The sequence below is a fragment of the Acanthochromis polyacanthus genome, chromosome 5 (assembly GCF_021347895.1).
Source record: "Acanthochromis polyacanthus isolate Apoly-LR-REF ecotype Palm Island chromosome 5, KAUST_Apoly_ChrSc, whole genome shotgun sequence".
Taxonomy (NCBI): domain Eukaryota; kingdom Metazoa; phylum Chordata; class Actinopteri; family Pomacentridae; genus Acanthochromis; species Acanthochromis polyacanthus.
The window spans coordinates 32,097,170-32,124,346 of record NC_067117.1 but is presented as its reverse complement, the minus strand read 5'-3'; the positions used below and the strand labels follow the sequence as shown (position 1 = coordinate 32,124,346).

Here is a 27,177-nt window from a genome sequence, read left to right as displayed (position 1 = left end):
TATGAATATGGTAATACAAGTGCACTAAGCTCACAAGTGACTAGTTATTGACCAACAGTGGCCATAATATGAATCCCATGCCCTGAGAAATTAGATTAATTGCAAAAAATAATTTATCGATTTAATTATGCAAACTATGCTAATTATCTCATTAAATATGCAAGATACCGTTTCGCCCCAAGGCTCATTGGATTCTACGGGAAAAATTACATAAGAACCCGCAAAGAAACTTTTGACACCCCCCTTCATAAATTCTTTATAGGATCTGCCCTGTCTATTCTCTTTGCCAAATATTTCTTCGTTGAATGTGGTGGTGCATACACATTTTTGCATAATTAATATTTGCAGTTAATAGGACTGAAACAACGAATTGACAAAATCGATAATAATCGATTATCAAAAGCGTTGGCAACGAATTGCATTATCGATTCATTGTGTCGTGCGATTCATACGTCACTCGCCATGTCGCGGAGCCGTCTATTTCACCTGCAGAGCGAGTTGAACAGAGCGAGGTGATTTAAGCTGTCCATCGGCGTTTGCGGCCGCGGCTGCGGCTGGATGTCTGGTGGCCGCAATGGCGGCCGCGGTGGCGGCCGCAAACGCCGATGGACAGCTTAAATCGTCATGAATCCGCCGAATTTGCATAGGAATTTAAAGAATGTCCGGCGGCCGAAGCGGCGGCCGAAGCGGCGGCGGCCGTAAACGCCGATGGACAGCTTAGCTCGTCATGAATCCGCCGGTATAAACCACTTTCAGATGTGATTACCACAGCGGGTTTCGCTCGTGGTGAGCGGCACGAAAAACATGACGACATCGTGTTGGTGCGCACAAAACCGAAACAAAAACTGACGTGACAGTTTCACGAATCCCCGTGAGACCGGGCTGGCAGGAGTGTGAGGTTATGGCTGTTAGCAGCTGCTGTTCTGCTACGGAAGGAGACCAGTCCGCTGACAGGGAGCCTACAAGTGTGCTATGAGTTGCTGCAATTCTGAAAACTTCCGGAAAGCATCTTCTTCATCCATGAGCTTCAACGAAAAGCACACCATCGAACCATAAACTAAGTGGAATACTGAAAGCTAAAGAGAGGGTGCACTCAGGCTGACACAGACTAAATTCTGATAAATCCCGGGTCTATTTTATTTTTACATTTTTATTATTTTCATTGTAACGGTTTGTTTGTGCCTTTGTGTTTAACCTTCAAGCGACTGAGTGGGGTCATTTATGACCCCAGTCCTAGAATTATATTTGCCATTTTCATATCTTGTATCAGAAAAATGTTTCCTATCTTGAATTTGTCAATCTACCTGTCCTACAGAGGTTCATGGTTTTTTGCAGGAATTGGCCAACTGGTATGACAAGGATAAAGGGATCTTTTCACAAGATGTACAGGTTTTTTTTTAAACCACTGTATTTTTGGTTTCATTTATTTAGACAGATATTTATATAGACAGATTCTTGATCCCCAAAGTGATGATGAAAATAGCACGATTGATGGAGATGAGTAAACATCAGACAATGATGATCATATCTCTGAGATTTAAGATCATTCTGATGTAGAATCTGACCATGAGGTCCGTCCCATACCTGTGGCACCTCAAGCAAGTGATCAAGACATGCCTTCAAGGGGAGCAGGTAGAGCCACTGACCGTAAAATGTTACGCGCATGTATTACATGCGACAAGCCAGTGTGCTCAGAACATAGCCACAAACAAGTTGTGGTTTGAAGACTATGTCTGAGATATCACGAATACCGCATCACTGAATCTTATTATTATGACTTTTCAGTACTTTTATGCTATCTTGGCATCTTATTTATGCCAAGCTTGTCACGATCCAAGCGGAGCGAACCCATGAAGCAGGCACAGACAGGCAGGCAAAATAATAAAGAATTTATTATTCAGAAAATCAACCAGAAAGGCACTCTATAAGGGAGGCACGGGGAATAAAGAATGGAGAAGCTAAACTGAACTGAACTGAACTAAGGGCGGACCAGAAGGCCGAGGTAAAAGCTGAACATCAAACAAAACTAACAAGGGGAGAGACTCACTGAAAGTCCAGGGAACGGGAGACGAGGTGGGGAGCAGAGCAGGGGGAGCTGGAGGTGGGGGCGTTGCGATGGCCGAGGAGCAGATAGTCCCAGGGGCAGACAGAGGATGGGTGCAGAGCGGGGCCGGGGTGACGAACAGGCAAGGAAATCCAGAGCGGGAAAGCAGATGAGATAATCCAGAGAACTGAGTCCAGGAGCGGTGTGTGTCCAATCATGAACTGAATGCGGCATGTGGCAGAAGCATGAACATGAGGCATGGGGCAATGATCCAGCGATCAGCCGAGAGGAGAGTCAGGCTTTTATGCTGGACTGATTGTAAATTCACAACGGCTGTGCTGCCAGCACAGCCGCTCGTCATTAAGTTGACGAGCCAGAACACAGGAGTGGGAGTGGGCGTGACAAAGCTAGCAGGAATAAATGACCCCACTCTGTGATTTTAGTCGCTAAAATAGCTTGGTCACTTGAGGGTTAATACAATGTGGGATTTGATTTATTACATTTGTGATATTTCTATTTTTTTCCATACATACACATTGGATTGGGTTTCATATAATTAGAATATTGTCAATCTAAGGTATGCAATGGTAGCCTCAAACCCAGGGGCAGATCTAGAAAAATATTCATTGGGTGGCAAAGGGGCATATTGATTTCTGGGGGTGGAGGTTGGGAGTGTCACCAGTCTAACATTCACGTCTATAGACAAGTTAGAATTATCAGTTGACCTCACTAAATAAAAAATCTCTTTTTTTTCAAACCAAATCTTCAGATATTTTTGCATGTTCCCAACCAGTAGGAGTCATCAAACACAAATACTGCTTAAATAAATATGTTACAAATATGTTATATGTTAGTAAATATAATTTTTAAATATAGTAAATATAATTTTTCATTTGTCAACCAATTCTAAACATGAGTTCTTCTTATGAGCTGTCAATCACAAGCCAAACTTCAGTGCAATAGATGTAGGATGAAAATGCTTTCAACATTTGATTTTTCAAAAAAACACAGATAACAATAGCATTGTATGGACCATATCTTCTGGCAAAATAGAAATGGAACAAGGATCTACAGTACAAATTCATGACTTACATTAGTGACCAAAGCCAGTGCAGCATAAAGAAGACATGGATCTACAAGAACTGAATACGGTGATTACCATGTTTCTGCGAAATCCCTGACAATTTTTTTTAGATCAAAAGCTTTGCTGCATTTTGATTGAGTGCTTGAGTATAGCCAAACCTGACAATCTATTCTCTGTCATAGTAGACTCCTAATAATTCTTTATCATCCTGAGAGTGAAAAAACTCCTTTCACATGCTACATTGCTCACTGGTAACACTACAGCTATTTTGCAAAACCTGAACCTCTCATAAAACACATTGTGTTCTGCCCACAGATAACTATTCGTCATTTATAACTGGATAGTGCACAGTTTGGAAAGCAAGTGAGGGAAAGCAAGTGAGTGCATAGTTTGGAAAGCAAGTGGTATGGTGTTTAATCATCATAAAAAGTACTGATTAAACACCATACCAATGTCGCTCTCAAGATCCTCATCCACTGAACTATGTCTCTTCTCTGATGCCTCAAACTGTGCCATAGGGGCAGTGGCTTATCCACGAGCCGTCACTGAAGATAGTCGCTGTGAAGTTGGATTTGTCCTAGGGAAAGCAAAACGAGCACCACAGCCCGAGCCCACGATTCCTCGACTCGCACTATGTGGGGCTGTTCTGGCAGTTGAGATGGCAGAGCTCATTTTAGATGAACTGGACTACAAACCAGATGCAGTGAAGTTCTACTGCGACAGCAGAGTGGTCCTTGGAAACATCTGTACTGACTCAAAATGTTTCTTTACGTGTATAATCGCCAGACAACCTAACCAGAGCAGTGGCACTATGTCCCTTCAGAACAGAACCCAGATCTGGCGATGAGATCTTTCCCTGCATCGCAGCTTATGGGCACTAGGTGGTGCAAAGGACCAGAATTTCTGTACAAGCCTCCTGAGCCTGAAGTCCACGCACTCTTTGAACTGGTAGATCCTTAAAAGGATGCAGAAGTCAGACCGAAAGTGACTGCCTTTGCTACCTGTGTTAAAACCAGGAGACTCACTTCTGAACGCTTTCAACATTTCTCTACATGGTACTCCTTAAGAGCTGTTTCCTTCTTGATTCACCAGGCACATTCTCACAAGCCTGCAGACTCCACTGATCCATTACACCACACATGCAAGTGATGGCCTCGCACACCTGGAGAACTTGCAGCTGCCAAGAGACTCATCCTTGAGACTGTTCAAAGAGACATATATCCGGAAGAGTATGCTGCTCTTCAAGCGAAAAGGGAAGTTTCCACTTCAAGTGCAATCCCGAACCTTGACCCCTACATGAGTGATGGTCTGTTGCATATCGGGGAACAACTTAGACGTGCTTCCCTTGAGTCAGAAGTAAAGAACCCAGTTATCCTCTCAGAGCACAGTCATGTAACCAGACGGCTAGCAAGGCACTATCATATGGCAGTGAAACATCAGGGACGCCAATTCACAGAGGGGGCCATTAGGGCAGCTGGTCCGTGGATTGTTTCTGGAACAAGGCTGATTGGCTCTATCCTTCATCATTGTGTAACATGTCGCAAGCTCAGAGGGAAGCTAGAGGTACAGAAGATGGCGGACCTCGCTCCAGAGAGGCTCAACACATCTCCACCTTTCTCTTACACGGGACTTGATGTGTTTGGACCGTGGGCAGTGGTCACTCGTCGCACACAAGGGGACTATTCTTTTCACATGTATGAATACCAGGGGTTCACTGAATCGTTGGATACCAACAGCTGCATAAATGCGCTGCAGAGATTCTTTGCAGTCAGAGGCCCAGCAAAACAGTTCAGGTCAGACAGGGACACTAACTTCATTGCAGCTAGTTTGGAATTGGGCATGGGACAGCCTGACGAACAACAAACCAGCATCCTGACGTATCTCCATAGCAATGGCTGCACATGGGCGTTTAACCCACCACATGCTTTCCACATGGGGGGAGTCTGGGAGAGGATGGTTGGAGTGACCCACCGAGTCTTGGACTCCATGCTTTTGCAGAACAAACACATTCATCTGACACATGATGTGCTGTGTACCTTAATGGCAGAGACATCAGCAATAGTCAATGCACGGCCTTATGTTAGCATGTGAATGTAGTTTTCAAAAAGTCCATAAAAACCCGGTGTGACTGGGAGGTTCATTTATACTTTAATGTCATGTAAGGTCTGAGCGAATGTGTGATTTCTTTTGACTTAGTCTGTTTTCAGAACCACAGATTATAATTACCAATAATTAAAATAATAACAAGAAAAGCACTTAGAGCAGGGGTGTCAAACTCCGTTCCTGGAGGGCCACTATCCTGCATGTTTTAGATGTTTCCCTCTTCCAACACACCTGATTCAAATGATAAGGCTCGTTATCAGGCTTCTGCTGAGCTTGATGATAAGCTGATCATTTGAATCAGGTGTGTTGGAAGAGGGAAACATCTAAAACATGCAGGATAGTGGACCTCCAGGAACTGAGTTTGACACCCCTGACTTAGAGAGTGCTGTACTCTGCCACGACTGTTCATTCCCTGACCTTGCACTGAACACAGGTGTGTGTTATGTACAGGTAAAAGCCAGAAAATTAGAATATTTTCATAAACTTGATTTATTTCCGTAATTGCGAACAAAAGGTATAACTTTTACATTATATGTAATCATTGCACGCAGACTGATGCACTTCAAATGTTTATTTATTTAATTTTGATGATCATAGGTGGCAACAAATGAAAATCCGACATTCCGTGGGTCAGAAAATTAGAATATTGTGAAATGGGTCAAGTTTGAAGACACCTGGTGCCACCCACTAACCAGCTGATTAACTCAAAACACCTGCAAAGGGCTTTAAATGGTCTCTCAGTCCAGTTCTGAAGCTTACACAAACATGGGGAAGACTTCAGATTTGACAGCTGTCCAAAAGGCAACCATTGACACATTGCACAAGGAGGGCAAGACTCAAAAGGTTATTGCTGAAAAGGTTGGCTGTTCTCAAAGCTCTGTGTCCAAACACATTAATGGAGAGGCAAAGGGTAGGAAAAACTGTGGTAGGAAAAAGTGTACAAGCGACAGGGATCACCGCGCCCTGGTGAAGATTGTGAAAAAAAACCCATTCAAAAATGTGGGGGAGATTCACAAGGACTGGACTGCTGCAGGAGTCAGTGCTTCAAAATCCACCACCAAGAGACGCATGAAAGACATGGGTTTCAACTGCCGCATACCTCGTGTCAAGCCTCTTTTGAACAAGAAACAGCGCGCAAAGCGTCTCACCTGGGCTAAGGAAAAAAAGAGCTGGACTGCAGCTGAGTGGTCCAAAGTGTTTTCTGATGAAAGCAAATTTTGCATTGCCTTTGGAAATCGAGGTCCCAGAGTCTGGAGGAGGACAGGAGAGGCACAGGATCCACGTTGCCTGAAGTCTAGTGTGAAGTTTCCACCATCAGTGATGGTTTGGGGTGCCATGTCATCTGCTGGTGTCGGTCCACTCTGTTTCCTGAGATCCAAGGTCAACGCAGCCGTCTACCAGCAAGTTTTAGAGCACTTCATGCTTCCTGCTGCTGACCTGCTTTATGGAGGTGGGGATTTTATGTTCCAACAGGACTTGGCGCCTGCACACAGTGCCAAATCTACCAGTGCCTGGTTTAAGGACCATGATATTTCTGTACTCAATTGGCCAGCCAACTCGCCCGACCTTAGCCCCATCGAAAATCTGTGGGGTATTGTTAAGAGGAAGATGCAGAATGCCAGACCCAAAAATGCAGAAGAGCTGAAGGCCACTATCAAAGCAACCTGGGCTCTCATAACACCTGAGCAGTGCCAGAAACTGATCGACTCCATGCCACGCCGCATTAATGCAGTCATTGAGGCAAAAGGAGCTCCAACCAAGTATTGAGTACTGTACATGCTCATATTTTTCACGTTCATACTTTTCAGTTGGCCAACATTTCTACAAATCCTGTTTTTGTATTGGCCTCAGGTAATATTCTAATTTTCTGACCCACGGAATGTCGGATTTTCATTTGTTGCCACCTATGATCATCAAAATTAAATAAATAAACATTTGAAGTGCATCAGTCTGCGTGCAATGATTACATATAATGTAAAAGTTATACCTTTTGTTCGCAATTACGGAAATAAATCAAGTTTATGAAAATATTCTAATTTTCTGGCTTTTACCTGTATGTGTAAGTTATGCATAGATACTGAATGATTTGATAGCAATTAGTAATGCCTGGCTTACTGGAAACCGTGACTCATCTCATAAGCAAACGCTTTATGTGAACTTAGACATCATTAGTGGTTAATGCATTGTGTACAGTTAAAATACTGTGCCGTTTATCGAAGTCTAACTGGTTACTTGCTTGGCTTACTTTCATGTTCTGTCGACCGCGCTAAAGTTCGACTGTCGTCCACGAGTGAGGTTGACTATGAGCAACCTCTTCAGGGGGGGTCACCTCGTATCTGGAGTAGAACTGTGGGTTTTTATGGTGCATTCGCAAGAACTCGGACATTGGAGTTTCACTTGTTGTTCGTCCTCTCTGGACTTTCGCTCTTTCCAGCAGGCCACAACTATTCATACACATATTTTTGAATTAGATCTTACAGAATTGGGGTGGGAGCCGGGGTGACAAGGCATCTTCTATTGATGGCAGTTGCCACCCCATGCCACCCCAGTAGATCTGTCCTTGCTCAAATCCAGTATATTGTATAATAAGTGAAAATCATACGTTTCCCTAAACAGTTGCATTGAGACATCTCTTTCGCTATTGATTTAGTTGTGTCCACTCACAGGTGTAATTATTTTATCAGTTTAGTCATAAAGCATTCCTCTTATTACAAGCCAATTGGGAGAGGGTTACACTATGTCTGGCGGACACCAAACACTGGAGATCATCACAAATACACTACCGCCACTGTGAAACATGGCGGTGGCAGCATCATGATGTGAGGATGCTACAAAGCAGAGAAATTGTTAGACAACCTGAGGAAGTCTGCAAGACAATTGCAACTTGGGAGAAGATTTGTGTTCCAGGAAGACAGTGAGTTGAAGACAACAAGGTGAATGTTTTGGAGTTGCCAAATCAGAGCCGAGACCTCAGTCCAACTGAGAATTTGTGGCTGGATGTGAAAAGGACTGTTGACTCATGATCCCAGTGTAACCTGACAGAGCTTGAGCAGTTTTTCAAAGAAGGATGTAGTAAAATTGCAGAATCCAGATGTACAAAGCTAACTGAGACCTATCCAGGTTGGCTCAATGCTGTAATTTCAGCCAAAGGTGCATCTATTAAATACTGACTTTAAGGGGAAGAATACATACACAATAATTTATTTTCCCTTTTATATTTTTCATTGAATGACATTACTTTGTAGAGATCTGTTTTCACTTTGACATGAAAGTCTTCCTTCTTGAATACTCAATAAAGCCAAACCATATTGACTGTGATTCAGTGTTAAAAAGCAATACAAGGGTAAAATTTCTGCGACAAGCAAATACTTTTTATGGGCCCTGAATTTTTCCAAGAAAGATGGTCAACAAACATGTAGTGGAGAAGCATTGCATGTGCAGTTGAAGCTCAAATTGATAGGGATCTTGTTGTGTGTGTATTCTCAAAGTAAGAAACTAAAGCCTTTGTGTCTCACCAAACACTGTCCTTGGTACGCTCCTTATCGACTCCGTCGTCGTCCTTGTAAGTTTCGATGATCAAATTCATGTTGTCATCACAAGCTGAATTGAAGTTGGTGACCACGCGGCAGGGGATGCCCAGCAGACGCATCACTGGAACCAAACGCAAAGATTTAGGTCAAATTCTTGCAGCTTACTTTGTCAAAGCTCAGCTCAATCAAACAACTAAATACTACCCCGGTTTGTTGAAAATGAATTACAAATGTGCCACAAGTGTCAGAAAATTTAATTAGTTTGTGTTCCTGTTATGTTTTGTTGTAGTCTTTGCTAATCCACTATGGTGCTGAAATCATGTTTACCCAACACAGACAAATTCAGACTGAAATGCAAGTCACATGCAGGTTTAGGTGACCTCAGGTCTGACGTTATCTCCTTCTGCTCCACAAAGCTTTTTTCTCTAGGGTGTCCTCCATACAAACAGGGTCCCAATGTGTCAAATGGTAAATGGTAAATGGTCTGTATTTATATAGCGCTTTACTATACCTGCAAGGTACCCAAAGCGCTTTACATGATACATCACATTCACCCATTCACACACACATTCACACACTGATGACGGAAGCTGCCATGCAAGGCGCTAACCACGACCCCATCAGGAGCAGTTCGGGGTTAGGTGTCTTGCTCAGGGACACCTCGAGCACGACAGGGCGAGGATCGAACCGGCAACCCTTCGGTTGCAAGACGGCCACTCTACCCACTGAGCCATTCCTTGAATTGTTGCATGATACTGTTGCTAGGATACAGACTCAACATCCTGAGGCACTTGTAATAATATCAGGAGATTTCAATCATGTCAGCCTCTCCCATCACCTGACTGGATTTACAGTTTGTTAACTGCCCTACCAGAGAGAATAAAACCCTAGACCTGCTGTATGCCAATGTCAAAGAAGCTTACAGAGCTACTGCCTTACCACCACTGGCCAGGTCAGATCATAACCTGGTTTATCTGCAGACCTGTTACAAACCTTGTGTGCTGAGACAGCCTGCAACTAAAGTCCAAATCAGAAAATGGACTCCTCAAGCTAGTGAAGCTCTAAGGAACTCCTTTGAATCAACAGACCTGAATGTGCTTCTGGAAACAGATGAGGACAGTATGAACATTGACAGACAGGTTGATTGTTTTACTGAATACATCAACTTCTGTAGAGACACAGTCATACCTGCAAAGACTGTTCGCTGTTTCCCCAATAACAAACCATGGATCACAAGCGACATAAAGGCAATTCTCAACCAGAAAAAACAAGCTTTTAGAGATGGTGACAAAGAACGGCTCAAAGAAGTGCAACATGTGTCATGATCCTCCTGCTCCGGTGCTCTGGCTCAATCAGCCAAATGAGGAACAGCTGTGCAGAGAGCACAGCTGGCAAGAATCAACAATCACTGCACGGCTCCCCTTTTGATCAGCGAAGCAAGAGTGACACCAGGATACCATGCCAGTTGTGGGACATGTTTGGCATGGATGTGCGAATCACCAAGTCAGCAGGAAGCCAGGCCAAGAGCTGACTTTAAAGGATTCCCCCCAATACAGACCTCCAGGATGTGCATTGGACCTGTCTTACCAAGAGACTGGCTCAAATCCCCCAAGCACCATCAAGCCTCAAAGGAACCAAATTGATGACAATAAAAATTCTGACTGATTCCTGAACCACAGCAGAGAGGAAGCTCAGAAACCTGGAGGACCACTTCAAAGACATTCCATGCACAGACAAAGGAACACCAAAACTAACAAAGACAATCATCTCCCAATTCTGGACAAAACTCCTTTTATGTACATCCATTTCACCAAACAAGTGAACTATTTAATGACTTTGTCATTAATCTACCTCTTGCCTTACTTTTAATATTTTATTCCTCTTGATTAGTATCAATGTCATAATTTTAACCTGTCTGCCAATCACATATGAGCATGTTTGGTACCATTTTAATCAGCTATCTATCAGTAATGCTCCTAGATAAACAATGTTCAACAAATTTTAATATTTTGGAAAGTTACAAAAATTTCCTGAAAATGTAACTCTGTGAGGGACCTCAGCTTTCCCTGACAGGGGATGTACCAGACCCCTGCTGAGTTAATGATATGCAAAGGCACACTTTAAAAGACCACATCTGAAACCACCATTTTGAGTCCTCCTGAATTTTGAAGTCGACTTGCCATCCATCATTCTGAGGCTCCACTCTGTCCTCTGTTGTTCCGACCCGCTTCCACAGGCCGACCGAACCGCACGCATCAATGTCACCTTCATCATCATCATCATCACGGGCACGCAAGTACCTTTCAATCACTGAATACTTGGTGCATTCCTCCAAATTCTTACATTCCCTAAAATCATTCATTTGGCAAATTTTCACAATGGCATTTCCTAAAAGTTACGGCTGCTTTCAGGTGTGGTCTTCTAATTCCTTCCTTCCAGAGTGCCATATTATAACGTAATATTCTCCCAATATTGCGTCGTAATATTGTACTCTATTCCTTTCCTTCCCCGTCATTAACATTCTGCTTATTGTTTGTTTTGTGTTAGTGTTTTGTGCTTGTTGTGTTTGCTGTGCTCTTAGTTGACAGACATCATTAATCATAGTTAGTTGTTGTTGTTGTTAGTAAATAAATGTTTTAGTAACTAAATCTAGTTGACTCAATTGTTTATTGTTCACATTTTGGTCCCTAACTTGTATTTGATTTCAGCTACCGAAATTCTACTTACAATAATTATTGAGCTAAAATAATTCCCTTGATTACTTTATAAGGTTTTTCTTGTCTGCAGCAAGAGATGTTTCAGATGCTGCATTATTATTTTTAGGCTAACTCAAATATTTCACTGGCCGAAAACTAGTTAGACTACTTAATAATTTTGCACAAAGTATCATATAAATATTTAGGTGTCCACCTTGATAATAAGTTGGACTGGTCTACAAACGTAGACTTCATCTACAAAAAGGGCCAGAGCCGACTTTATTGCCTCAGAAGACTTCGATCATTAGACATCTGCAGTAAGATGCTGCAGATGTTTTATCAGTCTGTGGTAGCAAGTGTCCTGTTTTATGCTGCAGTCTGCTGGGGAGGCAGCATAAAACAGAAGGATGCAAGGCGTCTGAACAAACTGATTAAAAAAGCTGGCTCTGTGGTTGGAATCGGATTGAACACATTGGAGGATGAGGTGGAGAGATGGGCACTGAGCAAGATGGAGGCCATTCTGATAAACATGGATCATCCACTTCACATCTGCCTCAATGAACAACCAAACATCAGTGGACGGCTCCTATCCCTGCGCTGCAAGACCGAAAGATTTAGGAAATCTGTCTTGCCATCAGCAGTCAGGCTATTCAATTCAAAATTAAACAGAAAAGAACCCTGACAACTGAATTTCCCTTTGGGGATGAATAAAGTGATTCTGATTCTGATTCTGATTCTGATTGTAATTGAACCTCAGGCAATAATATTTGTTTCACTCTGGACATGCATTTATAGTGTGGGCAGAAAGATAAAAATGGCTGCAATTAACAGACTGAAGCTACAATATTTACTCCTGCCAACTCCTGTCAAGACCCCAAAGTCAACGTGATGACTCTGATATTATTAAAAAAAAACCACTTATCAGAAAGTATTCAGCATGTTAAAAAGCCAAAAAGAGAAATTTGTGGAAAAGTGCATCAGAAATTGACATCTAATTTATATTTATAGCTTCAAATTTCTAAACAGTCAAAGACTAACCCACTATATATGTTGCCTCAGTGTCTCGTTCTGGCAAGTCTGTTAATTGAGTTGGTGTCTAGTTTTTGTTAGCCTTATTTTCAGTAGAGTTATATGTTGCTGACCTCTTTTTAGGGCCCTGTAACTTTGATTTCATTACCTTCAGTAATTTGTCTTGCAAAACCTCCTTTTTTTTTCTTTTTTTTTTCTTTTTACAAAACACATCCATCCTTTTTCTTTTGGAACTTTAAATTTGTGCTTGACTGCTTGGTCCACGACAATGAAAGATAAATATATTCTGTTCTATTCTATTTGCTTAAATTGAAAATGTTTTGGCATTGTCGTGCTCCATTTTTAGTCAAACTGTGACTATTTTAATGTGATGTTTATAGTTAAAGAAAATGAATCTGGCAAATTAGCATCTTTTTGTAATTTTTGTTGCATGGACAACAAAAAACTATCAAAATGGCGGGGCTGTGTCCAGACGCCGTCTGATCTGCTCTGCTCCTCAAGGCTTTGTGTCTTTTTCTATATCTCTGTGTTATTTTCTGCAATATTAGCTTGTCCAGGAAAGCTGACTTATGATTTATGAAATGGTCACAAACAAACTATTTGACTCTTTTCCTGGTGATCTGAAGTGGCCGGCTGAGATCCGATACGGTGCAACAGAGAGAGGCAACAATGGCCGGAGGAGGAGGAAGCACTGAGGACGACGAGGTGGGATTCGGATCATGCTAAGATCCCACCCCTGCCCATCATCCTACTTGTCAACATCCAGTCTCTGGACAACAAGCTGGATGAGCTCAGGGCTCGGATTATGCGATTTTAGTGTCTGTGCTCCATACAAGAACAGGGAGAGTCAGGAAGAGCTTTTTTCCTTAAGCTGCCAGGACTGTCAACTCTAACCTCCAGTCAGCACCTCACAAAGAAGGACCATAAACACACAACTGTAAATATTGCAACATTACACTTGCACATCACATATTGCACATTCTCTGTGTGAATGCAAATCTTCAGTTTTGCACTGTGTACACACCATATGTCCATTTTACCCGTTTGTTCTTGTACATCATAGTTTTTACCTATTTACATTTTTACCTACTTTAACATTTTGTATTTACAAAGCCTGGTGGACAGTCACTGTATTTCGTTGCCATACTGTATGTGTATGTGACAAATAAAAATCTAATCTAAATGTTTATTTATATGTAATATCTGTAACTATTCCTGTAAGTGTAGTGTTTACAGTTAAAGACAATGAATCTGGCAAATTAGAACCATTTTCTAATGTTGGTTGCATGGACCACAAATGTTTGTTTATTCTTTTTATATCATCTGTAACTATTATAAGTGTAATCTATAGAGGCGTGAGGGCATGAGCTGCAGAGTCAGACATTACCTGAGCACATGACTCCAGCGAACACCCAGCACTGTCCATACTTGACTGGTCTGCAGCCACTCTGGAGCCACTTGTTAAGGATTGCATAGCTGCCAGTCCAGTGAGTGGGTCTTTTCCCACCTGTATATGGAAATTCCCAGAGTCCCTCCAAGACACCGGAGTCATCGTCAGAGTTGATCTGGAAAACAGAAAACAAAGTTCACATTGTGATAATGTGGTTCCTATATTTCGGATTCCTTTCAAGAATGAACCACTCTACTGGGTCACCACACTTTTGACCCTACAATTCATTTATGAGGATCCAGGAAATATTTACATTCACATTCTATAAGCTAACTCATTTTTTTTTAACTTCCGAGAGACTCAAAGATGAAACAAAACTGCTCCCAATCCAAAGTCATGCTGTGTGCTGCATCGTGTTGTATTTGGGTGCAAGACAAGAAACAATGAGCTTGATCTAAATGCCAACTTCAGCATGCCGTTACCGTCTTTCGCATGTAGCAAAAGTGTAAAAAGTCACTCTGGCCTGTTAGCATTTCTTTAAATCAGTCAGAATTCTTTTGGGTGGATCTGAGCAAAGGATGCAGCAACAGTGTCCCCTTAATATAGTGATGGGTGAGTCAGATTGTGACCATAATAACCAAGCTAACACACCAAGTGACATGATGTGCTGGACAAACAAGTCCAATTCATGGAGGGCTCAACTCACAACTTCCAGGACTTAAAGGATCTACTAACATCTTGGTTCCAGATACCCCCAGCACACCTTTAGAGGTCTAGTGGAGTCCATGCCTTGACTGGTCAGGGCTGTTTTGGTAGAAAGAGAGGGACCAACGCAATAATAGGCAAGTGGTTATAATGTTATTCCTGATTAGTCTAGTCTTAATGGGCTGTGATTCCGTCACTATTTCACACTCATTAGGTTGTTTGACAAGACAAACAGAAAAATATGTAAATAAGAACAGCTTGATTGAGAATTTGGCTGCATTAAAATACAGTGTATGTGAGCACAGAGAGCAGGAGAGAAGTAAACTGATGTTAACAGCAACTCAGTTTAAGTTGCAGTGAAGCACAACATGTGACATGAAAACACAGTGACCCACCCAGTCTTTGTTTACTGGTTTCAAATCAGTCTTGCAGTTTCCACCATGTTTGACTGTGCCTCCACTCGATCAAAGCTGACATAGCTAACTAGCTGGTAATGTTAGCGGCATTACCTGCACAACATGCTCATGCTATGGATTTTCCAATTGCTGTTGGAACATTGCCATCAAAAATAAAAGTAACCCACTGGATCTTCAGGTCCTCAGATACTGCGAGTGCATGAAGACTCTTGTATTCACTCTTGCAGCCAACAGCAGAACATTTGTTGTGGATGGGATTTAAGAAATGGCAGAAACTGACATTAACATTAACACATGTAACAGCTCCAAAACGCGTTAAAAATGGATTTTCTGCATACAGGAACCATGAATCTCAAACTGATGGTGACGTAATTTGTCCGAAGTGGAACACAAAAAGATCAAATTCCCTGACAATGCTCACACATTTCACTCAAAACTAAAACTATTAACGTCGTGATGGTGCTGAAAAGAGTCAATTAATAGAATTTTATCTCCTGGAGATTATGAATATCTCTACCAAACTTCATGACAATTCATTTAATAATTAATTAGACGCTTAAAGTCTGAACATAGTGTCTGACTGTCCAACCAGGGGACGCTGTTAAATGTAAAGGACTGTGAAGTATTTGCATGTGATACCAGCAACGGAATTTTTTATTTACTCACTTAGATAGATAGATAGATAGACAGACAGACAGACAGACAGACAGACAGACAGACAGACAGACAGACAGACATAACTTTATTAATCCCTTTGGAAAGTTCCTCAGGGAAATTGTGGTTCCAGTAACAGCATAGCACAAAACAGTACAAGATAAAATACAGAAAAGAAAGGAACACCTGAAATAGATTAAAATTTAGTGCAAAGATAAGTACAATCAAAAGTCAGTATATAAATAGAAAAAACGAAATTGAAAAGTACGAATTAAAAATTAACGGTATGTGTTATTGCAACTCTCCCTTGCTATTCCACATATCCTGCTGGGCATTATAATGCACTACACCAACAGTGTCAGCATCCCCCATCACCTCTTCTCCCTGTACCCCTCCCCCTCCCGCTGAGTGCAGAGTTGTACAGTTTGATGGTTCTGGGGATAAAGGAGTCCTTAAAACAGTTGGTCCTGCAACTGGGGAGACGCAGCCTGTCACTGATCCGGCTTCTCTGTGCCCTGATGACCGTATGCAGAGGGTGACTAGCATCATCCATGATGACAAGTAATTTGTTCAAAGTTCTCCTCTCTGCCACTGTCACCAGGGAATCCAGCTTTATGCCAACAACAGAGCCAGCTCGCCTGATCAGCTTCTCCAACCTATTTATGTTCTTCTTTGATGTACTGCCCCCCCCCCCCCCCCAGACCACCACAGCATAAAACAAAATGCTAGCAACCACAGTCTGGTAAAACATCCACAAGAGTTTCCTGCAGACGTTAAATGATCGCAGCCTCCTCAGGAATTACAGCTTGCTCCTGTACAGGCCCCTCTTGTACAGGTAGTCTGTATTGCATGCCCAGTCCAGCTCTTTGTCCAGCCACACACCGAGGTACTTGTAGCTGCCTACGATCTCGACCTCATCATCCCTGATCGATACTGGGCGTGGATGCTTTCTGGACTTCCTGAAGTCTATAACCAGCTCCTTAGTCTTTGAGGTGCTGAGCTGGAGATGATTTCTTTCACTCCAGGCAACAAAGTCATTTACCAGACTCCTATACTCATCCTCTCTATCATCCCTAATACAGCCCATAACGGCTGTGTCATCAGCAAACTTCTGGATATGACACAGCTCTGAGCTGTAACAAAAGTCTGAGGTATATACACACGTGGACAAAATTGTTGGTACCCCTCAGTTAAAGAAGGAAAAACCCACAATTCTCACTGAAATCACTTGAAACTCACAAAAGTAACAATAAATAAAAATTTATTGAAAATTAAATAATCAAAATCAGCCATTACTTTTGAATTGTTGATTAACATAATTATTTAAAAAACAAACTAATGAAACAGGCCTGGACAAAAATGATGGTACCTCTATAAAAGATTGAAAACTATTTGACCAGAGTGACATGATTAACTCAGGTGTGTCATTTAATTGACATCACAGGTGTTTCCAAACTCATAATCGGTCAGTCTGCCTATTTAAAGGGAGACAAGTAGTCACCCTGCTGTTTTGGTGAAAAGGTGTGTACCACACTGAACATGGACAACAGAAAGCGAAGGAGAGAATTGTCCCAGGACATCCGAAAAAAAATTATAGACAAACATCTTAAAGGTAAAGGCTATAAGACCATTTCTAAACAGCTTGAAGTTCCTGTGACAACAGTGGCTCATATTATTCAGAAGTTCAAGACCCACGGGACAGTAGCCAACCTCCCTGGACGTGGCCGCAAGAGGAAAATTGATGACAAATTGAAGAGACGGATCGTTGGAATTGTATCCAAAGAGCCCAGAGCAACCTCCAAAGAAATTAAAGGTGAACTCCAAGGCCAAGGTACATCAGTGTCAGATCGCACCATTCGTCGTTGTTTGAGCCAAAGTGGACTTCATGGGAGACGACCAAGGAGGACACCACTGCTGAAAAAACTCATAAAAAAGCCAGACTGGAATTTGCAAAAATGCATGTTGACAAGCCACAAAGCTTCTGGGAGAATGTCCTTTGGACAGATGAGACCAAACTGGAGCTTTTTGGTAAGGCACATCAACTCTATGTTCATAGACTCAAAAACCAAGCATACGAAGAAAAGAACACTGTCCCTACGGTGAAACATGGAGGAGGCTCAGTAATGTTTTGGGGCTGCTTTGCTGCATCTGGCACAGGGTGTCTTGAAAGTGTGCAAGGTACGATGAAATCTGAAGACTATCAAGGCATTCTGGAGAGAAATGTGCTGCCTAGTGTCAGAAAGCTTGGTCTCAGTCGCAGGTCATGGGTCTTCCAACAGGACAACGATCCAAAACACACAGCCATAAACACCCAAGAATGGCTGAGAGAAAAGCGTTGGACTATTCTAAAGTGGCCTTCTATGAGCCCAGATCTGAATCCCATTGAACATATGGAAGGAGCTGAAACATGCCATTTGGAGAAGACACCCATCAAACCTGAGACAACTGGAGCTGTTTGCTCATGAGGAGTGGGCCAAAATACCTATTGACAGCTGCAGAACGCTCATTGACAAATACAGAAATCGTTTAATTGCAGTGATTGCCTCAAAAGGTTGTGCAACAAAATATTAAGTTATGGGTACCATCATTTTTGTCCAGCCCTATTTCATTAGTTTGTTTTTTTAAATAATTATGTTAATCAACAATTCAAAAGTGATGGCTGATTTTGATTATTTAATTTTCAATAAATTTTTATTTATTGTTACTTTTGTGAGTTTCAAGTGATTTCAGTGAGAATTGTGGGTTTTTCCTTCTTTAACTGAGGGGTACCAACAATTTTGTCCACGTGTGTAGGGTGAAGGGAAGGGGGGCCAGCACTGTCCCCTGTGGTGCTTCAGTGTTGCTGACCATGATGTCAGATGTAGCGTCGCACAGCCTGACATACTGTGGTCTGTCAGTAAGGTAGTTGGTGATCCAGGATACCAAGCAGGGGTCCACCTGCATACTCAACAGTTTATCCTGGAGGATAAGGGGTTGGATGGTATTCAAGGCGCTTGAGAAATCCAGAAAAAGGATCCTCACACAGCCATTTCCCTTATTTAGGTGGAAGTAGGTACGATGCAGAAGATAAAGGATGGCATCCTCCACACCAACCTCTGCCCGGTATGCAAACTGTAGAGGGTCATGGGCCTGCTGCACCTGGGGCCTGAGAAGGTCGAGAAAGAGCCGCTCCAATGTCTTCATCAGCTGTGATGTGAGTGCCACCGGTCTATAGTCATTCAGATCACCAAGCCGATTCTTTTTTGGAACCGGGATGATAAAGAATGTTTTCCATAAGGTGGGCACTTTCCCTAGCTGGAGGCTAAGGTTGAAGACATATTGGAGAGGCTCACTCAGTTCAGCAGCACAGGTCGTCAACAACCGAGAGGGCACCTTGTCGAAGCTTCATCAGTTCTCTCCTGACCTGGTCTGATGTTATACAGGGAGGAAGCTGAGAGGAGGGGAGGGGGGAGGGGAAGAGGAAAGTGTGTGGGAGGGGCAGGAGGGGCGAGGAGATCATGGCTGCAGACACATGGGGGGCATTAAGATGGGGGGAGGGGGAGGAGAGCACCGGGGGCAGAAGCCGCAGAGAGGGCACGGGGACCACAGGCCGGTCAAACCAATTGAAGAAGTTGTTTAATCTATTTGCCTCCTCCACCGTCCCTCTCTCCATAGATGGAGGCTTTGGCTTGTGGCCCGTGATGACATTTACACCATCCCAGACCTCCCTCATTCGTCCCCTACTCAGCTTCAGCTCCACCTTCCTCCTGTATACTTCGTTTGCCTCTTTCAGGCATAATTTCACCTCCCGTTGTACAGCTTTTAATGCCTCCCTGTCATTACTCCTGAAAGCCTCTTTCTTCCTGTTCAGAATGGCTTTGACCTCATGAGTCACCCAGGATTTATTGTTTGGATAGCAGCATACATTTTTGGCAGGGGCAACCACGTCCAAACAAAAATTAAGATAATCCGTCAGACAGTGAGCCTGCCCATCAATGTCCTCACCATGTGTTTTCAACAGCACATCCCAATCAGTAGCTTCAAAACAGTCTCTCAGGGCGTCCTCCGCTTCAGGTGACCACTTCCTGACAAGTCTATTTGAAGTGGGCTGTCTTTGAACCGGTGGGGTGTACTGTGGCTGTAGCTGGACCAGGTTATGATCAGACTTCCCAACAGGGGGAAGAGGGGTGGCTCTGTATGCATCCCTGACGTTGGTGGACAGGAGATCGATTGTAACATTATTCCTTGTGGGACAGTCCACAGCCTGATGGAAGGCAGCCAATCAAGCCAATCACTTGATTCTCTTCATGTTTTCTTTCTCTTATAAATTACACACACACACACACACACACACACACACACACACACACACACACACACACACACACACACACATGTCTGGTTCTGCTATCCCTGTGGGGACTTACCATTGACTCCCATTCATATCTAACCCCTAACCCTAACCTTAACCCAGATCAAAACAATGCCTAATCCTAAAGAAACGTTTTGGCACTTTTACTTTGTTCAGTAACAACAACATGGTCAAGAAAACACTGTTTCCCCCATGGGGACCTCATTTTTGGTCCCCACCGTGATAGCGTGGAGTCAGGTCAAAGTCCCCACCGAGATAGCAGAAACACGTACACACATACACACACACGCATACTATGTTTTTCTATCATTGTGGGGACTTACCATGGACTCCCATTCATATCTAACCCCTAACCCTAACCCTAACCAAACCCTAACCCTAACCAAAACAATGGCTAACCCTAAAGAAACGTTTTTGCACTTTTACTTTTTTCAGTAACAACAATATGGCCAAGAAAACACTGTTTAAACTTGTGGGGCCCGAAAGATGTCCCCACAAGTGACATAGTTTTTGGATTTCCTACAGTTGTGAGGACATTTGGTCCCCACAATGTAGCAAATGCTAAAACACGCACACACACACACACACACACACACACACACACACACACACACACACACACACACACACACACACACACACACAAAACAAACACAGTTCGAATGACATTTAGTGTTTCCAAGTTCTCCGTTCACAACCCCAACATCACTCTGAATCACATTATTGCTGGATTTCAAAATATGTAAGCCCACTTTAAACAAGGTTAAATAATCCGTACAAAACACAGAAATCGTGTCCTACCATGGCGCTGATCACACGACTGACGTAGATGGGGTCAGAGCGAGAAGCGACATCTTCAGCTGGGTTCTCATCGTGTTTGAGGTTGCGGTCCAAAATCTTCAAACAAATGTCCACCATGTTCTCCTCAAACTGGACAGGAAGACACAAAACACTTGGCGAAATACTGTATCTGAGAAGCTGATAGCAGGCCACTAATTATGAAATTTTCAAATTTAATTACGTCTATGTACATCGAAAACCATCTCTACCTGCCCATAGTCCCAGTTTGCCCGAAAAATGTAGTTTGCGCTTCCTTTGAAGATGATTCCATGTTCATTCAGGATGTACTCCTGTCTCTTTAGGTCATCAGACAAATGCACAGAGTCCTCTATGGAGAAGATGGATTGAAACATGTAATTAGAAAATGGATATAAGTACACTATCTTTCAAAAGTTTGGGGACACTTAGAAATGTCCTTATTTTTGAAAGAAAAGCAGCTTTTTTCAATAAAGATAACATTAAATGAATCAAAAATACAGTCATTGTTAATGTGGTAAATGACTGTTCTAGCTGGAAACAGCTGATATTTCATGGAATATCTCCATAGGGGATCAGAGGAACATTTCCAGAAACCATCACTCCTGTGTTCTAATGCTACATTGTGTTAGCTAATGCTGTTGAAAGGCTCATTGATGATTAGAAAACCCTTGTGCAGTTATGTTAGTACATGAATAAAAGTGTGAGTTTTCATGAAAAATATGAAATTGTCTGGGTGACCTCAAACCTTTGAACAATAGTGTACGTGCAGATGATAATCTTACCTTATCAGCAAAATGCACCTGAATTGCCAAAACATAAAAAACTGCCGCTGGATGGACAGAAACCTACCGGAGCACCAGGGGTTGAAGAGCACCACCAGCTTTCCCAGTGACTTTTCCTCATCCTGAAGTTTCCCAAACAGCTCGTACTCCCCCACAGGGGCGTCGGCTGGGGGAGTAACAGACAGAGCGACTGTCTTGCTTGGAAGACTGAAGCCTGTCGGAAGCTCTACCTTCCACACTGCCTTAACTGATGATGAACGCCTGATGTTGTCTGGATAGCCAAAGCGAGACAACGTCCCCCTGTCCTCTGAGGCATGTTGGCCTCCTGAGAGAAGACACAGAGGGAGTCAGTCAGTCAGTCAGTCATTCTATCTATCTATCTATCTATCTATCTATCTATCTATCTATCTATCTATCTATCTATCTATCTATCTATCTATCTATCTATCTATCTATCTATCTATCCATCTATCCATCAAGACAACTATTTAAAATGTGGAATATATGTTTCTTTAAAAACAATGTCATGCAAAACTAAAGCATATTTTTTTAATCATTGAACCATGATCTATGTGAGGTAGAGAACCCCACTGCAATAAATAAGGATTGAAATAGTTACTGATGGAGTTAACAATGAGATATAAACAAAGTTTATTGTGATTTTCTGGTTTCTGACACTTTTGAATAGTTAAACATGACTCAGGAGCATTTTTACTGTTCCTGAAAAATGAACTTAAGTGTGTTTTGCTGCTTTAGTTTGCTGTGTGGAATAATAACAACATAGGTTACAAATACAATGCCAGAGTACTGGTGGCAACTTTACATATTGTTTTGACAGAAATGTTACACTTCTCTGACATTACTAAGATGTTTTGTAGTTAAACAGATGCCAAAAAAAGAAGGTATTTTTGTGGTTTTGGAAAGACACGTAACTGCATAAATACAGCCATCAGGGCAGCACAGATCTCGTGTGAAACCTGTTCAAGATAAATAACTGAAATTTAAAGAGACTGACCGGTCTTCGCAGTGAGGACGAGCTGCTGAAGTTCTGGGTCAAAAGATTGCATCAGAGTCAGAGTCATTTTGAAGTTTTGGCCCCGCCTCACAACCAGACGCTCCTGTGAGACTTCATCAGTGTGGTGTTCCTCGTTGTTGTCGACAATGTGGAAAACCACTTCACCAAAAACTGAGTTTAAAAACAAAAAGAGAAGAAAAAAAACATACAAACATGAACTGGACAGTGAATAGTAGTACATATCACTGAGTACTGTGTACACTGAGTACATGTGTCACTGCGTTGAGCTTACTAACTCAGCATTACTCTCACACACAAGAAAAAGAAAGTTCTTGTTGATTCACAACAATAAAAAAAAACTGTGGCCATGATTCTGGTAACTTGCAAGAGACAAATGTGATTTTTCAGGGTTCCCACTCTTTTCCCGAAATGATTTTCCAGGACATTTCCAGTCGGTACAGACACACGTTATCACATCATTCACTAATACGTTCCCGTCCCCCTCATTCTTTGGAAGTATTCTTTACTACAGCTGTAACTTGCATTTACTCAGATTGTTTCTATATTTATTACTCAGACATTTGATGTGCATCTATGGCTATAATTTATCAGTGAAAAATAATTATGGCAGATGTAGCATAGAATAATGCAAACACAACCACAGATTACAGTGTAACAGTTCACAAGCATGACAAACTGGAGTTACAGTGTTCAACTGGGTAATTCTTAACTCTACGTTCTCTTCTCTCCTACTTTCTCTGTTGCAATTGATTTTAAAATATTAGGATATTTTCAATAAATCACTGACCAATGTCCTTTGTTTCATATCAGTTTATTGCTTAACTCAGATTTTCTGCACATCTGGCACCTGCATTTCTCATGACGATAATGTGTTTTTCTTCACCCTCTTAAGCCCATATGGAGCCTAATATGGCTCTGCTGGCCTAATGGACAATTTAATTCAAAAATATGGACAAAAATGCCACAATGTGCTTCAACTGTAACAAAATGTGCCCAGAAAATGACAGAACAAAGCCAAAATGTGACCTTAATACGAACCTGAAAAATATCAAAATGTGCTCTTGGTATGCCAGTATACACCTGAAAAAATGTGATCAGATAAAAAAACAAATTACCCAAAAATATGCCACCTAGTGTTCCAAAAGACAGCCCTAAATATGCCATCCAGAATATGCCCAAATGTATCTTCATTTGCTGATCAGGGTTTAAGAGGGTAAAGTCTGGTTCAGTGAGGAAAAAATGTGCACAATGACATGTAAACAGTAGCCAGGACAGTTCACCCTCGTGCTCATCTGGTCCTGGTCTCTCCTAGTTCCATCATTTATAACCTCGTATATTGAGAACCTCTGCCCTCTGATATTCTGTGTTGCGTTTGCAGACTGACATGTTGATTGCTTACTCTGTAGTAATTGGACATTCTTGCTTATTAGCGTGTGCACGCTAAATTCGCATTCCAGTGTCTGCAACTCGACCACCGATTGAGACGTAGGAGGTGAAGTGAGCGATGTCCCCGTGATGTCACCATCATACGCAGGTGGACTTTTCGCGACAGAGACTTTATCTGTGTTGACCATAGACTGTATTCTATGGTGTTGACCGGCGTCATAGACTGAAAGTTTGATTTCAGACATGAAACGCTCAGCTGCACCCTCAACTATTGTGGGAAGATGTAGTTTATGCGGACGCCACCACACACCTCGGCAGTGAGGGGGATGAAATGATGTTTCAGTAAAAGTGCGGGTGTCGCAACACCCACACCACCCACACAACAGAATTCCTGATGTTGTTTTCATGAAATTTATTCTCTTATTTTTATCAGACAATAAAACTGTGAACTACTGAGTGAAACGTGGCCCATACCTGTTAAGCCGCCGCTATGCCGCTTAATATATTATATGCCTTAATGTTGCCCAGAAAATACAGTGACAACAGACATGCATGCCCTTAACTTGTAAGCCGTTTGCATTGACAGGGGGAGGATAAATATTTTTCCAGGACAAGTTAACTGTTTCCAGGACATTTGACCTTTTTTTTCTCATTTTCCATATGTTTTCCATGACTGGAAAATTGGTCAGTCATTTTCCAGGATTTCCAGGATGCGTGGGAACACTGTTTTTACTGTAATCTTAGACCCTCCAGAAAAATTCCCGCATTATCATCAAAATGCCGCTGATTATGCGGGGGTCAATTATTTCCCAAAAGGCCACATAATCCCTGAAAAACAGCGCATAATTCCCGCAAGAATCTCACATTTCCACGAAAAAAAGAGAAATATGCGGGTCCCGTTTGATTTCACATTTTCCGCATAAAATGAGAAAACTATAACCAATATATATGGAGTTGTGAGTGAGTTTTTATGTGATGCCCCGCCTGACGTCTTCAGTTCACGCATTCACACACACACCGGAAGCACGAGCTGATGTGGAGCACGGCGCCAGTGTTGCCAACTTAGCGACTTTCTCGCTAATTCTAGCGACTTTCCAAAGTGTCCTAGCGACTTTTTTGTCAAAAGCGACTAGCCAATAATCTAGCGACTTTTTCTGCCGTTTTGGAGACTGACAGGAAAACTCGGATCATTCTGCAGTTACTGTCCTCAACAAGCAGCAGGTGCTGCTGTGAGCTTCTCCCCCTCCCAAAGCACAGGCTGTCAGTCCAGTAACCCCGCAGCAGTTCCAGTGTCTGATTAGAGGACACATCCCTCTGCGGCCAGATGGCAGGTGAATCGCGCATATTTTTGCATATTTCACAACTATTCGCACACTTTGCAACTTTCCGCAATTTCCCCGCATAAAATGGCATGAAACCCCCGCATATTTCTTTGCATAATCAAGGATTTTAGCCCGCATAATCAAGGATTTTTGTCCGTGTTTTTCTGGAGGGTCTAAAATCTGGAATCTACAACACTTGTAAAAATATATATTTTACAGATGAATGTTTTACAGCTTCATAGATATCCATAAGTTTATTTTCCTGCTAACCTTTATAACCTTTTGGTTTTTGACTGAAATTCAGTGTCAGGGCCTCCTCCTCACCCCCGTCCCACCTGGCATCCAAATCCCCTTTTTCCTATCTTTCTCTCTCTCTCTCTTGTCCTCTTGCACTCCTCTCCCTCTCCCTCTCCCTCTCCCTCGTCCGGACCTTCTGGTCATATGCCTGGTCGCCCGGACCTTCTGGTCGTATGCCTGGTCGCCCGGGCCTTCTGGTCGTATGCCTGGTCGCCCGGACCTTCCTGCTGTCTGCCTGGCCGTCCAGACCTTCCTACCGTCTGCCTGGCCGTCCAGACCTTCCTGCCATCTGTCTGGACTCCCGGACCTTCCTGCCGTCTGCCTGGCCACTTGGATCTTCCTGCTGTCTGCCTGGACATTCGGCCCTTCCTGTTGTCTGCCTGGACTCCTGGTCCTGCCTGTCACCTGCCGAATCGCCCAGACCCACCTGCTGCCTTCCCGGACCCTCAGACGTTCGGACCAGCCTGCTGCCCTTCCGGACCCTTGGACACTTGGACCCTCCGCGGTTGGTTGCCTGCCGCAAGTGCCTCTGCCTACAGTCCACCGCTGCGGGCGTCCATCCACTCCTGGCCGCCACACTCTGTCCCACCTAAACTCCTGCCAGCCATTGACCCCCAGTTCCACCGCTCCAGCCCCGGACACTACTCACAATATCCTCCTGAACTCCTTCCTGGTTCCACTCTCACCCCCGACAATAAAGCCTGTTCTAAACCAACCCTTCTTGTCTGTGGTTCTCTGCACGGGTTCAACTGCCTGATTTATGACATTCAGCTTCATATGACAATTTTTATGGCTATATTGTCATTAGATACATCAGTTGTGGAGTTAATGACTGGATATCACTAAAGTGTCAGTCCAAGATGGCTGCTGTGAGATGTGTGCAGTGAATCTGTGCTAGACAATCCGTTAAAAACTTCAACAATCCTTTGTATTTTTTCACTCAAAATTTTAACACTGGTTGTTAAGTGGTGTGTTGCAACATACAAAGTTTATATTGTAACCAGACCCAGGACTATCAGCTACCATCCGGGCTAGGGCCACCAGCCAGGCCAAGGCCACCAGCTGGACCAAGGCTACCATCCAGGCCTTGGGCTACCAACCAGGCCTTGGGCTACCAACTATCATCCAGGCCCAAGGCTACCAGCCACCATCCAGGCCAAGGGCTACTAAATACCATCTAGGCCCAAGGCTACCAGCTACCATCCATGCCCAAGGCTACCATCCAGGCCCTGGGCTACTAGCTACCAGCTACCATCCAGGCCCAAGGCTACCAGCTACCTTCCAGGCCCAAGGCTACCAGCTACCTTCCAGGCCCAAGGCTACTAGCTACCATCTAGGCCCTGGGCTACTAGCTACCTTCCATTTCCAACATGGAGGAGACCTGAAGTAGCAACCTGAGGGAGGGTGTCAAGGCCCAGGCTTCCACCAACTGCCAGGCTACCAGGCCAACGGTCAGGCTCATTGTTTATCCACTGCTTCATCCATTAATCTACTGAGGCTTGATTATCAAGGCTCAAGATGGCAATGAAAAAT

The 27,177-nt window shown here is 43.0% G+C and overlaps 1 protein-coding gene across 1 annotated transcript in view; it reads right to left on the bottom strand.

Moving 5' to 3' along the window:
• LOC110960958 (protein-glutamine gamma-glutamyltransferase E-like) overlaps positions 1-27,177 on the bottom strand; it is a 45,813-nt gene that overhangs the window by 12,471 nt on the left and 6,165 nt on the right. Inside the window, exons 2-7 of the mRNA XM_051948489.1 lie at positions 22,619-22,789; positions 21,671-21,928; positions 21,052-21,170; positions 20,804-20,932; positions 13,874-14,051; positions 8,747-8,882 (exon numbers count right to left, since the gene is read on the bottom strand). Of these exons, the coding sequence (XP_051804449.1) occupies positions 8,747-8,882; positions 13,874-14,051; positions 20,804-20,932; positions 21,052-21,170; positions 21,671-21,928; positions 22,619-22,789 (991 nt within the window). The remainder of the gene's footprint in view (positions 1-8,746; positions 8,883-13,873; positions 14,052-20,803; positions 20,933-21,051; positions 21,171-21,670; positions 21,929-22,618; positions 22,790-27,177) is intronic.